General features: G+C 36.1%; 1 protein-coding gene across 1 annotated transcript in view; it reads right to left on the bottom strand.

The window, feature by feature from the left end:
* Positions 1–4,853: 4,853 nt before the first annotated feature.
* Positions 4,854–18,079, bottom strand: part of DSG4 (desmoglein 4) — a 40,550-nt gene continuing 27,324 nt past the window's right edge. The window contains exons 11-16 of the mRNA XM_045527371.1: positions 15,617–15,835; positions 13,265–13,561; positions 10,326–10,465; positions 10,109–10,172; positions 8,405–8,613; positions 4,854–6,946 (exon numbers count right to left, since the gene is read on the bottom strand). Coding sequence (XP_045383327.1) covers positions 6,179–6,946; positions 8,405–8,613; positions 10,109–10,172; positions 10,326–10,465; positions 13,265–13,561; positions 15,617–15,835 — 1,697 coding nt within the window. The 3' untranslated portion in view covers positions 4,854–6,178. The remainder of the gene's footprint in view (positions 6,947–8,404; positions 8,614–10,108; positions 10,173–10,325; positions 10,466–13,264; positions 13,562–15,616; positions 15,836–18,079) is intronic.

The following is an 18,079-nucleotide window of genomic DNA, read 5'->3' as shown; positions in this document are numbered from 1 at the left end:
TGAATTTATGCATAAGAAATTACCATGAAAGAAAATAAAACTATCAACCAACTAACGTCTATAAGGCAAGTCAATCTTATTATCAGCGACCTCTCTTATTGATTTGCAAATTTCCAGAAGTTTTAACATTCTTCTAAAGTATTTATCTTGTGTAAAATACCACACTGGAAAAGGCAAAAATACAGATTAATGCTGGAGTTTTGAAGGTCTCAAGGTTATTAATCTATAAATTCAACTTAATTTTAATTAATTCTAGTCATATTTCAAATTAATTTTTTTAAACTTGAGTAAATCAGAAATGCCAGTATAATTTTATAAAAAGGTAATGGGTAGGGACTCTATCTACCAGATATCAAAACATATTGAAAAACAAGATAGTACAGCTGTAACAATAGGTGGAATATCTAATCAGCATATCTAATAATCTATCAATATAATAGAAGAGAGACTAGACATGTATTTAAGCATATATGGTAACTCATAATATTCATTTAATGATTTATTCTTTCGTTGAATCAGCTGATATTTACTGAGTGCCAGATTCTGTATAGTGATGGGTAATACCAAGTAATCATAATCCTTACTAGATTATTAAACATTAAAAATTGATAACATCAATTCTTGTTAAGTCTGTGGTTAAGCAAATCTTGTCAAGAAGAGTTGGTAGAAGTGTCAATTGAGATTCTTTTTGAGAGGAAAATTTGGGAAAACTATAAAAAATTACTTGTACATATCATCTGATATCACAGCCCCCTTTTAAGAGTCTATCCTATAGAAATACTTCAACTTCTCTGTGTGTATATGTATTCAATATATATATTATACATACATAATATACATGTAAATGTTCCTTGTGGCACTGTTTATAATAGCAAAAACTGGAATCAACCGAATTTTCTGGAAAAAAGAGCATTGTTAAAAATGTCTGGTACAAATTTATATTATGCATATTTTTGGAAGAGTGAGGTAGGTATACATGTGCTGACACAGAATGATGTTCATGATGATGTGAGAAAATCAAGTTACAAAGAAGTATAATAGAAAAAATTCAATGATAAAATCTTGGCACAAAATTCACATTCCAATACCTTTGTTTTAACTAACTCTAAGAAAAGCAAATCTGCTATTACTACTCTAAACACCAGATGTTTCCGATATGTGTTTGCGCTGGACTGCCATTGTCAATTTAGCTTCATCATCACCCCCTTTTAAGACCTTTGAGGAACTACATTTCCCAGATTCACTTTCTCTGTAATGTTTTCAGAATTTATTTCATTCATCTATACCACAATTTTTCTTTCAAAAAGCATGTGAAATTATTTTGCATAACTTTATTTTAGTACTCTCTTTGCAAAAGATCAATTTCTCCGAAATGCAACTGTCATCATGAGTTATATGCTTGCATCCTTCTGTTAAGCGTGACATTTACACAAGCTTTATGAAAATCATTCAAAAGTCTGCTATCTGGAGGCAACACTGTTGAACTGCAGACATTTGCTTTTAGATGCTTGAGAGAATTTGACTATATTTTTCACTTCTAAAATTAATGAGTGCATGCTATGTACTAGACAGTCTACTAACACTGGAGATACAGGAATGAGAAAAGCATTGTCCTTGTTCTCAAGGGGCTCCCAGGCTAGCAGACACTGAACTAACAGTAAGGAGCTCTAGCAAAGCAAGTAGGTGGGGGCAAAAGTGGCAATGTTGGAGGTGAGTAAGAAAAAGCTAAACAGATGAGAGGGGTGGAGAAGGTTTCAGAATAAGGAACTAGGGTGGGGCAGAGTGACAGGTGTGAAAAAGCATGCCCTGTTCTAGGAACTACAAATAGTCCATATACCTCACTTAAAGCGATAAAAAAAAAAAAAAAAAAAAAAGGCAAGAACATTCAATGTGCAAATACTTTGACTAACATATAGAATGATTAATCAGAGTTACTTTAGATAGCCTATCATGGACCTGCTCACCTTGGTGGTGATAAAGGATCTCCTAGGTTTGGAAGGTTGGCTTATCAGAAAATCCCCCATGGAAACAAATACTAGGCTCTCTGCCTGAAGCATTGGGCCACAGGGGGTTCTCAGAAGCACATCAACTACGATGAAGATTCCCAAGGGCTGTCCCAATGTCATCTCATAAAATTGGGCCTGGCCATTGCACAGCAAAAAAAAAATTTCAGGGGTTCTTAATTTTCTACCAAGTTAGACCTAACCTCCTAGTGGGAGTCAAGACCTCTATTATCTGCTTCTTCCAGAATGAAATCAATAGAATTTGGTGAGTGAGAATAAGGTCTTTGGAGTTAGGCAGTTGTGGGTTTGAATTTAACTCTGCTATTCACTTAAGCTCTAACATAAAAGTGATGATTTTCCTTAGATTTAGTGTTTTCATCTACAACATGGGTATAAATCATATCACATAATGTTGTTTTGAGAATTCAATGGATAATATATGTTGGGTAATTGGTATAGTAGCCATCATTTAATAATGGCTGGCTATATGGTAATTTTATAATTCCTATTTTTTATTATATTTAATTTGACTGCTTAATAGTCTTTGGATATACTCTGTGTTTTGGCTTTTATACTTTTGTAATTCCTATCAGACAAAATTCTAGTTAGCCCAGCCCAGATTTTACCATCTCAAGAAGCCTTCCTCAGTTCTCCAGATTGAAATTAATTATTCTTTCATCTTTTCCACAGAAATTGGTACCTCTGGTATAGAAACATGAGTAATGATTTTGTTGAATTTAAATCCAGTGGGAAGGCTCAGAGTGGTGGCTCATGCCTGTAATCCTAGCTCTCTGGGAGGTTGAGGTGGGAGGATTGCTTGAGGTCAGGAGTTCGAGACCAGCCTGAGCAAGAGCAAGACCCTGTCTCTACTAAAAATAGAAAGAAATGATTTGGACAGCTAAAAATATATACAGAAAAAAATTAGCCGGGCATGGTGGCGCATGCCTGTAGTCCCAGCTACTCGGGAGGCTGAAGCAGGAGGATTGCTTAAGCCCAGGAGATTGAGGTTGCTCTGAGCTAGGCTGATGCCATGGCACTCTAGCCTGGGCAACAGAGGGAGACTGCCTCAAAAATAAATAAATAAATAAATAAAAAATAAATAAATCCAGAGGGAAGAGATGGTATTTAATTCTCTAATTACAATGTCACTCTAGAACAATTACTGGAGTTTATTCAACTGATTTGTTACTTTATAATGAACATTTACTAATAAAATAGTGACTCTATTGATAAATTCTACCATTAGTAAACAAATAAATTATTCTGAATTTCAATTTACAAATGAGTTCATGCCCGTGTATTGTGCACATAATGATAAAGATGATAATCATCTAGAAACACAATGGAAAAAGATTTTTTGTCCATGTTTATGGGTGAATACTACATGTACCAAAGAGAAGATAAAACTTTTTTTCTTATCATATATTTTTAATTGAAGAAACATACAAAACATTATTACATTTACTAATACATTGCCATCAGAAATATCTAGTCCAAAAGAAGAAATTTTTTCAAAAATAACTTTTTTTCTTGAACAAGTTCATACTCTGTGTTCTTATTGTTTTCTTTTTCCTTTACCTGATAAGACTTTTCCAAGAGAACCAATTTATTCACTCAATAAGGTAACACCCTCAAGTAATTCCACAGGGAAGGAATATGACTCAAACTATAAGCTATTATATTTATTTATTACATCTAGTTTCCCAGGCTTTGGGATTCATTCATTAATTCAAACCTTAACATAAACACTATATCATCTACTTCTTAGGCAAATTGACACCCTAACTCTTAACCAGAGAAGGAGAATCTTGGTTTATGTTTGAGATCATGTTTAAAAATCAGCCAGTTTCAGAAGCTTGAGTCACATATGAATGACACTGACTATGGCAGAGTTCCTCCTCCCTGATAATGTTGAAAGAAAACAAAATGGTTCTGATCAAGTTTACACAGATAGTATGAAGGGAGGCATCTCTTAGAGGTAGATCTCCTCTTTTGGAAGCACCTTTAAGTCTTCATGTATTGATAAAAAGATAGAAGAAAAAGTTCACAGGAAAATTTTCTTACCCTTCTCACAAGTGGTTTCAAGCCCTTTTAAAATTTTAATCTGTTAGTTAAATGCTTAGTATTGTTTTATTCTTCATTTCTTAAATCTCAGTGTTTTCAGTTTGAATCCCACTAACGCTTTATATTAATTATTGATTGTTTCATAATTCTTAAAATTATTGGTCTAACAGTATGCAAACTTTAAGAGAGAAATATCAATGTCAGGATATGACACAGAACTGAGTGACTACCAGATGCTATGTGGCTGGTTGTTGCTTGAGTGTTAAATGACCAAGGGACCAATGCTCCTTAGCTACCCCGTGGACTTCGTCAATTATAGAGTCGTAACACATAGTAGAAACTTTGACGTGAATAATCAAAATAAGAAATGGCTATAACATCTGCCAGTACAGGTAATTTGGAAATTATTAGAAAATATATAAATAACCTTCTAGCATTAATATGTTTTAGCCATTCTGCACTTAAAGTTCATAAAACCTATTTTTTTGAGAGATACTTTTTCTTCCAATTAGGAAATAGCAAAGACCATGCAATGGGCAAAATTGCATCCTTTTCATATCTGATAAAGTTGTAGTTTTGAAAAGCATACTGGCCAGGGTATCTGAGCAATGAGTTCAAGGTTTTGTACCTCAACTAGCTGGTTGTGATCATTTAACCTCTTTATTTCTCCTAGATTCCTTGTCTATAAAATGAGAAAATTGGGCAAGAAATTGTGTGAGATGCTTCAAATTCTACAACAGTTTTATTCATAAAGGAACAAAAAATAAGCAAGGAGCACCATAATTATTTCCTTTCACAAGGAATAAGCCCTGAAAATAAGTTTATTCCATTTACACTATCTCATTAGTCACATGATAGAGTTATTACTCTATACTGTACATATTTTACAGAATAAAATTACCTTGCTAGAATTTCTTTTTCTCAAGCCAGCTTTGTGCCTACTAAAAGTAAGCAAACTATGTGTTTTCATTTCATTCATTCAAAATAAATAGTAGTGTTGGAAAGAGAAACACAGCTTGGTAATGGACTTAAGTATTTTCTTAATTATTTTTGGTAGGAACTTAGAGTCATATTCCAAAGTTTTGTTTTGAGTCTAGAAATGAATTAGAAGCTCTAGGAAGGCAGAAATCATGTCTGTCTTTTTTACTTACATATTCATAGAGCCAAGACTAGCACTCAACACCTACTAGCTTCTAAGTAAATATTGTTTAATATATAAATAATTACAGACATGCTTTTGGAGAATATCTGGTTGCTAAATGAAAGCTCTATGATTTGGGTCAAGGAAATTGATTAAACCATATTTCATATTTTTTTCTGACATAATTAGCACGAGTAGGAAAATAATTCCCTGTAAGGGGGGTGAACTCTATACTTCCCCTAAGAACCATTTCTACTGTAGGGTTGTCCTAATTATTATTATTTTTTTTGCTATTCATAATTTACAGTTTAAGATATAAATCAATAAAGTGCAATAAAGATTTATATATCTATCTATTTCTTTTTGATGAACAATTTGTTGTGATGCATTCATCTGGCAAATGCTTCTCTTATTATAGTAAGCATGCCCTATTGCTTAATATTGCATATCTTGAAAAATCATTTTAAGAGACAAATGATTTCAGTTATCCATTGACAGACATTCCATATTCCTTTTCATTTTCGTTTCAAAAATGTACATCTCATTCACTTTTTCAATTAAAAAATTTTAATACAAATATTACTCCAAAGAAAATATGGCTAGTAGATATAGACAAGACGTCTTTTGTAACTTCCAAGAACAAGGGCATCTTGTTTTACAAGACTGGTTCTACAGGCCTCAAGACCTGTGGGATTCACAATGAGTTACGTACTACTTAGAAGACAGTATCAAAGGATGCTATATGTTTTCTTCAAGTTTTTGGGCACATTATTTAAAATCAGGAAGCATTAAAAAGGCTTATCTAAAGTTCTAGCCATATGTATCCTCAAAAAGATGTAATCAAAGAGCGGCATCGAACTTAGAATATTTGTTGACTGTTAAAATGATATAGTACATTATATATCTTTGGGGCATATACTGGTGATTACAAGATGCAAGGTCTTCATATAGAATACTGACTATAAAGCACTTACTGTTGGGAGTAATGTATGTTACTGTACCGTGTTACTCTGTGTCGAGATGTCATTGGGGATGCAGAGCCCACAGTTTGACCTGTGGGAACATCTGGACTCGCCACTCGTGCCACTTGGATTTCTGGCCCTACCAAAATACCACCACTCATCACAGGCCCTATACAACCCTCAGTCATGCTACTGTTGCTCATGTCGGGCACACCAGGACTAGCCAGTACTCTCTCAGCGTAGATTACATTGTGTGTATTGGCTAACTCAGCAGGTACGCAAATATTCCCTTGGATATCATAGATGGGTGCCATTACTGTTTCGGTTACTATAATATTGGGTGGAAGCTGAGGATCAAAAACAATTGTAGTGGGTTGCACACATGGATCAGCAGTAGTGTAAGTCTCAGTCACTATAATATCTCCATGAATCATGGGTTCAGGGGTTGCCATTTCTGCTTGGAATTCAGCTTCCGAGGCAGTCATTCCTGAAGATTCATTGACAAAGTAATTAGGTCCCAGCAAAGGGAGGTCGGTACTGATAGGGATACAGGCCTGGTGTGAAGGAAATGGTTCAATTTCTGTGTCTAAGCAGATTTCAGCAAGAGTCCTAAACTTTGGATCTAAAGTTTCCATGCAGCTTTCATCTAAGTCATCCACAATCCAACTGCAACAACCGATAGAGCCCACAGGAGACCCTGCTCCCTCGTGGTCATAAATGAGCAAGCAGTCGTTGGCTGGTCGGCCTTCATCTTCATCTGCATAAGCATATGCTTTCTAAAATTAGAAGAAGAAAGGGAATTAGAAGTTTCTTTTCCCTTCAAATAATCAAGGAAGAATAATATCAATGCTTTAGAGACTTCTGATCTAAGATTTTATAGGATGAGCTGATTAGTGGTATCACTCACTCATTTAAATTGATACTATTCATGCATATTCTGTGATAGTATTTGTTACCTCCAATTTTAAGATGTAGTTTACAATTGCAGCAACATTTTCAACATTTTTTGTAAAGAACAGTGGTGAAATTCACGTATTACCATATGGGAAATAAAACAAGCTAATTGAAATATGAGATAAAATGGATTATTTAAGCAAAGAAAACTTACTAAATAGGAACTCACAAGAGGATTTATTTACTCTTCATGTTAATCTATTAGGCCAACCCAATGCCTATGGGGCTTTTTTCTTTGGAATACTACTATCACTCTATTGTACTACTGAATACTAGATCTTATTCACCCTAACTGTATTTTTGTACCCATTAACCATCCTCACTTTATCTTCCCTTCCCCTTATCCTTCCCAACATCTGGTAACCATCATTCTACTCTCTACCTCCATGAGTTCAACTTTTTTTTTTTTTTTTTTAGCTCTCACATAAGAGTGAGAGCATGCAATATCTGTCTCATTGCCTGGCTTATTCCACCTAATATAATGTCCTCCAATTCCATCCATGTTATTGCAAATGACAGGATTTCATTCCTTTTTATGGCTGAATAATATTCAATTATGTATATGTATCATGTTTTCTTTATCCATGTACCCACTGGTGGACACTTGGGTTGATTCTATATCTTGGCTATTGTGAATAGTGCTACAATAAACATGGGAGTACAGGTATCTCTTCAATATACTGATGTCTGTTCTTTTGGATATATACCCAGTAGTGTGATTGCTGGGTCCCTTTTCTTAGTGAGGGCTACTTAGTGGGTGGGGCACTGGACTGAGAATAGGAGACCTAGCTTCTAGGTCTTGATCCATCACAAATTGTGTTGATGCTGTGTTCCTGAGTTTTAACTCCCTTTGTTCCCAATCCTGTCTTTTAATTTATTTATTTTTGTCCTTGCTTTTGGAGGCACCTGGAGAACATGAAGGACATCAAAAAGAGAGGTCATAATGCACATTTTTTGCCTTGATGAGGATTCTCTTCCTTTACTGTTGCTATGAGAAACAAAGTAAGACATCAGAAAGAAACAGAAGACAGAAGAATGGGCAAGGGGAGTGGAGAATGACGAGGGATGCTAGCCTTTTTCACAGGATTAAGATATGTTTGACAATCGAATATGAAATATTGCTGCAAATTGGCTTTCTGTGTTTTAAGGAGAAGTGAAATATTTTTATTCAGGATTGGTATAGGGTTCAAAATAATATTTCCGAAGAGGCCGACTGCCATTATCACTATTATTATTACTCCGTTTCAAGACTATTTTGTGTGTGATTGGAAGAGGATTACCTCTGAGAAGTAGCTGTCCAAGAAAGCCATGTTGACCCCCGTGTCCGCATACTCCCTCAAGGTTCCCATGGTGGAACTCCTCTTCCTCATGGTTCCTGTGGCTCCTCCGGCCACAAGGCCGGTGGCTGTCCCGAGAGCTGTATTGAGTTCTACTCCTGATACACCCCCTTCAACTGTGCCTCCACCCGCGTAGGTATTGTTGTAGATTTCTGAAAAGAGAGGGTGTTCCTATGATAGTGCTGGAATTGTCTGCATTGCGTATCCATCTAAAACATGGCCGGTGCTATCTGCTGGTACCACTGCTACCACCACACAACGAAGAGTGGGTTCTGGAAAGCTAGGCAAGGAGTGATATGAATTATACCCATAATTTGCAGGCTTGATGACAAAATAGAATTAAGTTAATGATACAGAGGGAGTCAGCTATCAGATGTGGCTGTCTCACATTTGCACAAACGTCGCCCTAGACTTACAGGTGTAGAACTTGCCAAGAGGAGCTGTGGCTCTGTGCAGGCACCAGTTCCTGTGGTCGCTGCCTGAGGCAAGCCACCCTGAGCCCATCTTAGAGGGCTTGACCTACTCGGGAACCCTCCGAAGAAAGGCTGGGGGCACGTTTGCAGAAACTAAAACTCATAGTCCTCCTTCACGCTGGCACTGGATGCAGAGCTGGCTGTCACAGGAATGTTCAGCCACCAAGGTTCTTTGCATGGCTTGGGATACTGAGAAACTCTCATTGAGACATTTCATGTTCATTCTAGAGTTGGGCAACTTCTCTACTTGGTTCAAGTGTTGCCCAATGGCTGGGTATTTTTCAGTATTCTTTGATGTGCGTGAGACTGGTAAGGAGAGTGTAAGACACTGATGATGGAAAAGCTTGTGTCAATTTAAGAAAAACTCTTCAATATATTATTAGAACGCATTTGCTGCTTTTTCTTTTGTTCTTTTTTTTAACAGCTTATATCATAAATAATTACTACAGTAGCATGTACTCTGTGCCAGGCATTATTCTAATATATATTTTGTGATATATATGTGTATATACACACATAGGTTTTTATATCATATACATACATACATTATATATATAATATATGTGTACATATATGTGTGTGTGTATATACATATATGTGTACTCATTTACTCCTCACAGCAACTCTTTAAAGTAGGCACTATCAATTTCAAAGGTAAACTGATGTCCAGTGAGGTTCAGTGTTTTACCCAAGGACTGACTACTACAGGTTGAACATCCCAAATCCAAAATTCCAAAATCCAAAATGCTCCCAAATCTGATACTTTTTGAACACTGACATGATGCGCAAAGGAAATGCTCATTGGAGCATTTCAGATTTCAGATTTTCAGATTTTGAATACTCAATTCATAATGCAAATATCCAAAATCTGAAAAAATCCCAAATTGGGAACACTTCTGGTCCCAACTATTTCAGATAAGGGACATTCAACCTGTAGTAAACGGCAGAGCTGGGAATCAACCGAAGCCTTCCAATTGGTGCATCATGCTTTACTGACTGTAGTTTCAGCTAGAAAAATAAAGTGGCTACTTCAAACACATCACTTTCCCTCTGATGAGACAATCAGCCGAAGAGATTGACGGATTTTTTTCTATGAGGTGCTTTTACATGAGGTTGGTTTGGTTGAATAATTCTGCAAATTTAAAAAAAAAAACAGATTTTGGTGTCCACTGACCAGAGGTATCCATACGATCCTGGGTGTTTGAGGCTGTCATGGGCGCACAGATATTTGACACATCCTGAAAAGAAAGAAAAAAAAAATTAAAATAAATTCTTTATGTTAAACATTTAAAAACTGACATCTTTTTATTTTTGTGCAGCATGTAATTGTCACCACATGTGCAATTTCCATTGAAATCCCACTCTTTTCCGGAAAGCGATGGTCCACTCACCCTGTCCTCGGGATGGGCCCCTTCTATCCTCCAAGTCTGCATCACTCCTTCTCCCCCCTCGGGCACAGGAGCAAAACTCGTCCCCAGGCCTTGTGGCTGTTTCCGCTTGCAGCAACACATGAGCAGCAAGAGTGGCGACACTGCCCGAGACAGTTATAAAGAAGAGTTAACACAAATTGCTCGATTTAGGAAGTCATTGCATCATCATTTTGGGGGGTGGCATTATATTTAGGACCCCAAAAATACACATATAAGAAAATATAATTTTTTCCTTTAGAGGATTGAGTGTAATATATACAAATTCGTAAATGCAAAACCACCAAATCACATAGAACTTTAGAGCTGGAAAGGAGGGAGTTTGAGATCATGTAATCCACGTTCTTTATTGACAGATTAGGAAAGTGAGGGCCAGGCTTTCCTCTAGTCCAAGACTCCTGAGCTGATTGGCGGCAGATCCAGGATTCAAATCTAGTTTTCTTACTTCTAGCCTTTCATGTACATGAGTGCATAATTATATATGTGCATGTTTACATATATTAACTATCTGTGTATATGTATCTGTAAGCTTCTGTATGTGTATGCATACCCATGCATAAACGTGAATACTTCCATGGGCATGTGTACATGCAGGGGTACACGCCTATGTATCTCATAGAACGTCTCTGTGGATAGGTATGAATATGTATTTGCATATCTATATAGAAATTCATATATATAAAACATATATAATAGCATATGTTATAAAGAGGATTGGATATAAGATGCAGTTATGGGATCTAGAGAGAGGACTCGTCTTCAATTTACACTTACACTTAAAAGTCAAATATTACTCACTAAACTTAATTGAGATATTTACATTTATTATTTTAAGAGTTTGCCCACAAAATATAATGGAAAATTAATTACCAAATGTTTCTGCAAACAGAAAATTTTCTATCCTAATTTCTCTATCCTAATCGTTGCTTCAATTCTATATTTTAATCCATATATATAGACATTCCTTAAGTTTGGGTCCACATTTTACTGAGTGGGAATATCAGTGGTTATAGAAGAGAACATCAAAGCTCCTAGACCAGCTTTAATTTCATTAAGATAGTTCATTTGGCAATTTTACTATCTGTACCATGAAAAATGAAAGGTCAAGTTATACATTTCCAGAGAGCCTTCTGGAAAAGGACTCAGACTAGAACTGGGAGCCTCCAGGGCAGGCCTGTTCAACGTGTATTATGTTTCTGTGAATTTAGATGTGTGCTGGCTCATGTACCATTGTGAGCTTGAGCTCTGTCTAATAGAAGCTTTATCTAATAAATCAATTTTTTAAAATTTTAATTAAAAAAATTACCTTCTTATACCTTTTTCTTTAGAAGTGCTTAGACTAAATCAAATGTGTTTAGCACATAACAAATACAAGTACTATATGCATAATCTCATTTGGAGCTAAGAGCAGAAGTCTTAATTTGAAGTCCTTTGGGAATAAAAGGTTTGGGCTAAGACCTCTGCCCCTACCATCACAGCCTTCTCTCCTAATATGGGCTTCTCCATTAAAATGTTAAAAAACAAGTGTCCAAAGGGATATTCCCTGCCTATTCCACAATCAGTTTAACAACGCTTGTGCTTTCTTTGACTGGGTCATGAAAAGTCATGAAATTCTTAGTGCTAGTCTGCTGGAAATGCAGCTGATACTGGGTTTTTAACAAGGAATCACACATTAGCCTTATCAGAGGGCTTAAAAATGCATATACTTGGGTCTCACCTTGAGTAGGACGCAGACATGAGTCATTTTTAAAGACTTCCAAATAATTCTTATGCTAGAGTTGAGAACCACTGGCTTAAATGTTAGCTGACACCTCTACTCAATTGCTCTAGAGTCATATTCTGGGAAAATATCTTTAATATCATTTTGAGAATCACTCATGATCTGTGTGTATACTTGAAAGCTGACAGATTAAGAAAGAAAGCCTACCCAAAAGTCATTTGTTATTTTTTTATGCCTTAAAATTATAATGTTTTAATTTGTGTTCAACTATTAAATCATGTTAATAATATAGTTTGATGAGTTTAATCCTCTTCAATTTTAGAACCCAGTTTTTGATACCTATGAAACTTAAGTATTGCAAGGGAACATAAAATGCATGAAGTATCTCCCCTCTGAGGATCTATATGTTTTGAAAAAATAGTGTATAGAGAGGAGGACCCATTTTTAAAATTTTTGCTTGGGGACCTTGCCATGCCTGTGACCATGGTCTTAGTTCAGACGCTCATCTAGAGCCCAGAGGCTAATCCCATCTTCCAGGCTCTTCTTCTTGCTTCCTACTATGTTAGAGTGAGGAGGTCACCTAAGCTCACAAGTCCTCATTGACCCTTCAATGCCTGTGGACATTCAGCGTATCATGAACATTCCTCCATGCTGGCTCCCAGCCTACCTCTTAGCTTCTACACTCGCTGACTATGCTGTGTGCTTCCATCCCTCTCCCATTTGTATGTGACTCCCCTGTGTCCTAGATGGCCTTTAAAATTTCCCCACACTCCATCTTTCTTCTAAAAAAATCCTCTGCTTTCAGGACCCACCTCCAAATCCATTAATACCTCTGCAAAGATTTTCCTAACTTTCCCACTTTGACTTAATTGCTTATGCCTCTCTACTCTTAGAGCACTTCAATGAAATTTCCATTATAGGATTCATTTTGTGCTTTTCTATATTATACTTAGTAATTTGCATGTGTTTCCCATCTGTAGGACTCTCACTAACCCTAGACCTTCTTAATTATCATTATGGATTAACTACATACCCTTCTCAGTCCCATTGTTTATTTCTAGCACTCAAAAGGTGCTATAGATACCAGAAAGAAAGGGTTCAATGCACTTAGCCATCCCAGTGGGCCCGGCTACAGTCCTGTTTTGAAGAACTTCTGAAAAGAATAATTTAATTCAGTACTTACTAAGCAGCATTAGGCCGCCCATAGACATCATGCCGATCCCTGCTGGTCCAAGACCAACATTTGAAACCTCGGTTTGGTCTTCAGTGACAGGTCCATATGTATCACCAGTTATGTCCCCTGTATGGATGCCGGTGATGCTAGAGTCCAAGCACATGTGGTTGGTGTCACAATCACAGGCATATAACTGCACGATCTGTGATGAGTCACACACTCTGTTATAGCTGTCCTTCACTACGATGGGGATTTGGTAAAGTTGCAGAGATAAAGGCTGCTCCGACATAAGGATTGCAGAGGTAGCTGAAAAGAAACAGAGGAAACAGAAATAAACTAAAATTTCTTGGAGGTAACCCTCCTTAATACTCAAAACTGACTTAGAACTTGACTTTTTTTCATGTTTTTTTAGTCATAGAGACCCTGTACCTTTTTTTTTTTTTTTACATTTATAGTTAGTGGTTTGATAAATATTGCTTTCTGCTGGGTTGTTACTTCTACAAAGCAGGCAGGGACCTTGTTGCTTATTTCCAGAGCAACAGTACTTGGCATATGATATACACTCAATAAATATTCACCCAATGAGTGAATATTGATTTGAAAGGAAATATTGGAAGTCTTCTATTTTAGGATTGTAGCTTACAAAATACCCTCTTTAAGACTCTTACTTATACCTTATTCAAAAATTTTGCCCTTTCATTTAAAATTATTACAATAACTATTATTCTCCTAGTTCTTTGTGCTACCACTGCCTATGGATTTTTTTACAAAAAATATTGCCTAAAACATTGGTTGGAATTTATGTATCGATCCAAGGAGGGTTTAAAGATGATGAATATGGTTTAGATAACTAAATCACAAATAGTAACACACATTTTTTTTTATTATTATTATGGTTTATTACCTTCAGTTAGCTATGTGAAAAGCCAGCTATGTCTACCAAAATCTAACTTGTGCACAAAGTACGAATTGGATCAGACAATGTCACAGCACGTTAGGGGAATTCTGTTCCACTACGCCAACATTGACACAGGGCTCTAGGAATATTATCTCTGGTGTGGTTATATTTTTTACTGGCAAATCTATAATATTTATAATATCATATCTCCATGTAGAACATTTTTCTTATATTTTTAATTATAATACCTAGGATCTGAATGAGGAAAGAAGTGGTTAACAGTTATTATTTAAGAATGGGATATTACGTTTCATAGGCAAAGGTGAATTCAGAGCTGTCTTCATGTGAATAGAATTGCTTTAATGTGCTTAGATTTTTAAAATATTAAAGTGTTTTTGCTGAAAAGAGCTAAAAGGTTTGGTGGTAAAAACAAGTTGCCTAATTTCCACCTTTGACTAAGTCTTTATTGGTGGCATTTTTCTCTGAATGATCATTTCAGAGTTTCTCCAGTCTGTGAATGGAGGGGCTTTGTGGCCTCAGAGAGGTCATTTTCTCTCACCTTAGGGTTGGCTGTCTGACCCGTACCCCCTGCTCCCCATAAAGTCTTCCCTATTGCCCCAGATGAATATGAGATTAGGGAGCTATCTTAGACCAAATGAGGTCCTCTCACAGCTATTTGTTTTCTATTATACATTTAACATTTTAGGAAAAAGAACCCAGAGGAGATAAAATGTTATCTGAAACTTACTTTCAGATTTTATCAATGTCAGACATTCATTTTCATGTAGCTACAGTCAGCACGCAGACACATACTACTTTGGGATCTATTTTTCACTTTACATTCTTTGGTTTACGCATGCCTTTGTATCTAAATACTCTGCATAATTCTAATTTTAATGTCGTACATTATCACACCTTGATAAAATGTGCCATAGTTTGCTTAACCATTTCACTAATGTGGGGCAATTTGGATATATTTTTTTACCTTTACAAATAAGTCAGAACTTATAGCTCTTGTTAAAAACAATTTCATGGATCTTATGTGCTCCTGTGAGTAGAAAATGTGTAAATGTATCTGTGGGATACCAGAGTTTCAGAGACATTTATATGACTTGTCTGAAATTATTCAGAATGGGGAATTCTTGAGTTAGTCAAGGGTTCCTTTTATTTTAAACTGATCAAATATCGGTTGAGTGCCTCACTTATATAAAATGATGGCTAAACTGATATTTATATTCTACTATTTGTAATTGCAGTATTGATGAAACATTTTGACTTTTATTTCAGTTCAAAATTTTCCAAATAGCCTGTGTTTGTGTACATGAAAGGGTTTTTTCCCCATTTAATGTTAATACGGCAAGAATTATGGCAACAGAAATAGAACGTATTCCTAAATGACTTGACTAATTATTTGATAATTGTTTTGCTTTTGGACTTAATGAGCTAAGTTTACATTCACTTACCATTTACTGATCTGATGTCCCACATGTCAGCTGTCCCTGGTGGCTGATCAACAACACAGAAGGTAAAGGGAGACCCATAAGAATGTTCACCAACAGAGATGAGGACTGACGGAGAGTCAGTGCAGATGGTTCTTCTGTCAGGAACAATGACTGGACAGTAATCGTTGACATCGGGAACCTCAATACATATGGTTCCTGTCGCCGTTTTTCCAGAGCCATCTGAAAGAGTAAAGTGTCATAGGTGTTGGGGTAAATGATGTTAGGAGAACATCCTTTCTCATATTCCATAATGATGCACTGCACATAGGAATCGTTTGAATGACTCGCGAGGCAGGAAACGTTCCTGCCTGCCTCAGCTACCTGAAGTCACTCTTGCCTTTGTGTGCTATCTTCCAGGCACATGACTTCTTTTGAATCCTTTGAGCAAATTTCTTACTAGAGACTCTTGTGCATTCTGTTCACGCTTCCTAAAATGTTTTTCAACCTCATTTCATTCTGCTAATTTCTACACATCCTAAGATGCATCCTGAGATGCAAAAAACCTTCCTCAGAAGGTTGGCTTACTTTCTCTTCTCACCCTGTCCTCATAAATTAGACCCTGCAGATCAGCTTACAGCCCTCCATTCAGGATGCCCACTGAACTCTGTGTTTGCAGAAATAACCACAAGTGAAATTAAATAATTCTATTTTTCTTTATGTTTTCACTATTGATTTTAATTCCATCCATTAGATAGAATGTCTCTCTGAAATGGTATTGCTGAAAACAAATATAAACCTATTAGATTTTTTTCCCCCAATCATTTGAAACAAATTTTTGGTTAATACAATTCATTAGAAAGGGCAGAGGACTAATATTTAAAAGTTGGGCTTTTAATCTACTTTTCTACTCTATGTTCCATTACAGTGAGTAAAGAATTTTTTTTTAACTTGCAAAGAATCTTAGTTTTCTCATTTGTAAACTTATCACCTCTAGGGTACTTTACTAGGTAATTTTCTGAGAAATTAATAAACTTCTTTTAAAGGTGCTTTCTATGTGCCTAAGTGGTAGAGCCATTGAGTTAATCGAATGATAATAAATCAAGAGCTTATCCATATCCTACATGATTTTGTTCAGTATATTCTTATACTGTATTTGGTATTGGACTTTAAGAGTCTATTTCACTTTGTCTGTCATTAGAGAGACGTCAGATTACCCCATAGATTGTTTTATTTGTCATTCTCTGATCCTCTATAGCTTTTCTATTTCCTTGTGATGAGGCAACCACAGCCCAACCTACTGCGTACAGCCCAATAAAGTTTACTCTCTGTGAACCCCACTGCTGTGTATCCTGGATCAGACTTATTCAAACCATCTGGATAGTTCTGTGCCAGTGCAGATATTCTACTTAGGTGAATAAACAATTGACTTTGTTTTTAGTTTTCTCTTGGCACATTTTAGTAGCACTTTCTCTCTTTATTCACTTGAAATGACTGATTTTTTATTCTGGTTTTTAAAGATTTTCACATATGACCAATATGAAAACACAGAGTATGATCAACATGGTTAGAATCCATTTTAGGAACAGACCTTCTGGAATACCGAACATAATTAAGACAATGTCATTTATATAACTGCCCCAGATGTTAAAGGTGACAGCCACAGGATGAAGACCAGGGTGTATGGACTGTAATTGCTTAGGCTTTATCATGGTTTCTTTTTGAATCTTACACTGCTCACTTATCTTTCTTTCTGTTTGGCTACTGTGAATGTTATATATTGATATAAATTTAATGCAAACCTACGGTATATATTTTATATCAGGCGTGTATCTGGGATACGTATATTTCCTCTTCCTTCCTGGTCCCTGACCTTTCTCTCCTTGTTTTGTTCTGTAGCAGCTGGTTTCCTAGGCACTGCTTCATAGAATCATTAACTATTGATAAATAAACAAATTCCCGTTGCTACTCACCAAGAGGAATACTTAATAGAGTTTCCCACTGGAGAAGGCTTCATTACAAGCTAATTTCAGTGCATCTGCACTTAATGACTTTTCATATAGACCTTGTATTTGCAATAACCATGTGTTTTCTTAGTCCATAGCATCTTACTACGGACGATGTGTCTAATCAAGCAACACTCCCACAGCAACACTCACTGCAGTTTAGTTTTTGTGGCTCTAAAATAACAATATTCTTGGGGATACTACCTCCCCCCACCCATCTGAGGTGATCCCCAAATGAACTTTGTGCACAGCTTGTAGCCTATACTTTAAGTAAACATTCCTAACATACTCTGCAAGTGGGATTAGCCATACTCAAGAAATTAGGTCATAAACAGAAACTTAATTTTACTTATACATATTTTAACTCTTATGCTGCAAGCCATACAATTCTTTTTTGGAAATAGGTGAAATAAATTATGGCTTAAGTGTAAATTATGGTTATAAGTATAATTGAATTCAGTTTTTGATCTAAGGTGTTTAG

Source organism: Lemur catta, chromosome 16 (genome assembly GCF_020740605.2).
Source record: "Lemur catta isolate mLemCat1 chromosome 16, mLemCat1.pri, whole genome shotgun sequence".
In the NCBI taxonomy this organism is placed as follows: Eukaryota; Metazoa; Chordata; class Mammalia; order Primates; family Lemuridae; genus Lemur; species Lemur catta.
Note: the sequence above shows the minus strand (reverse complement) of the source record. Positions and strands in the feature narration are given on the sequence as shown.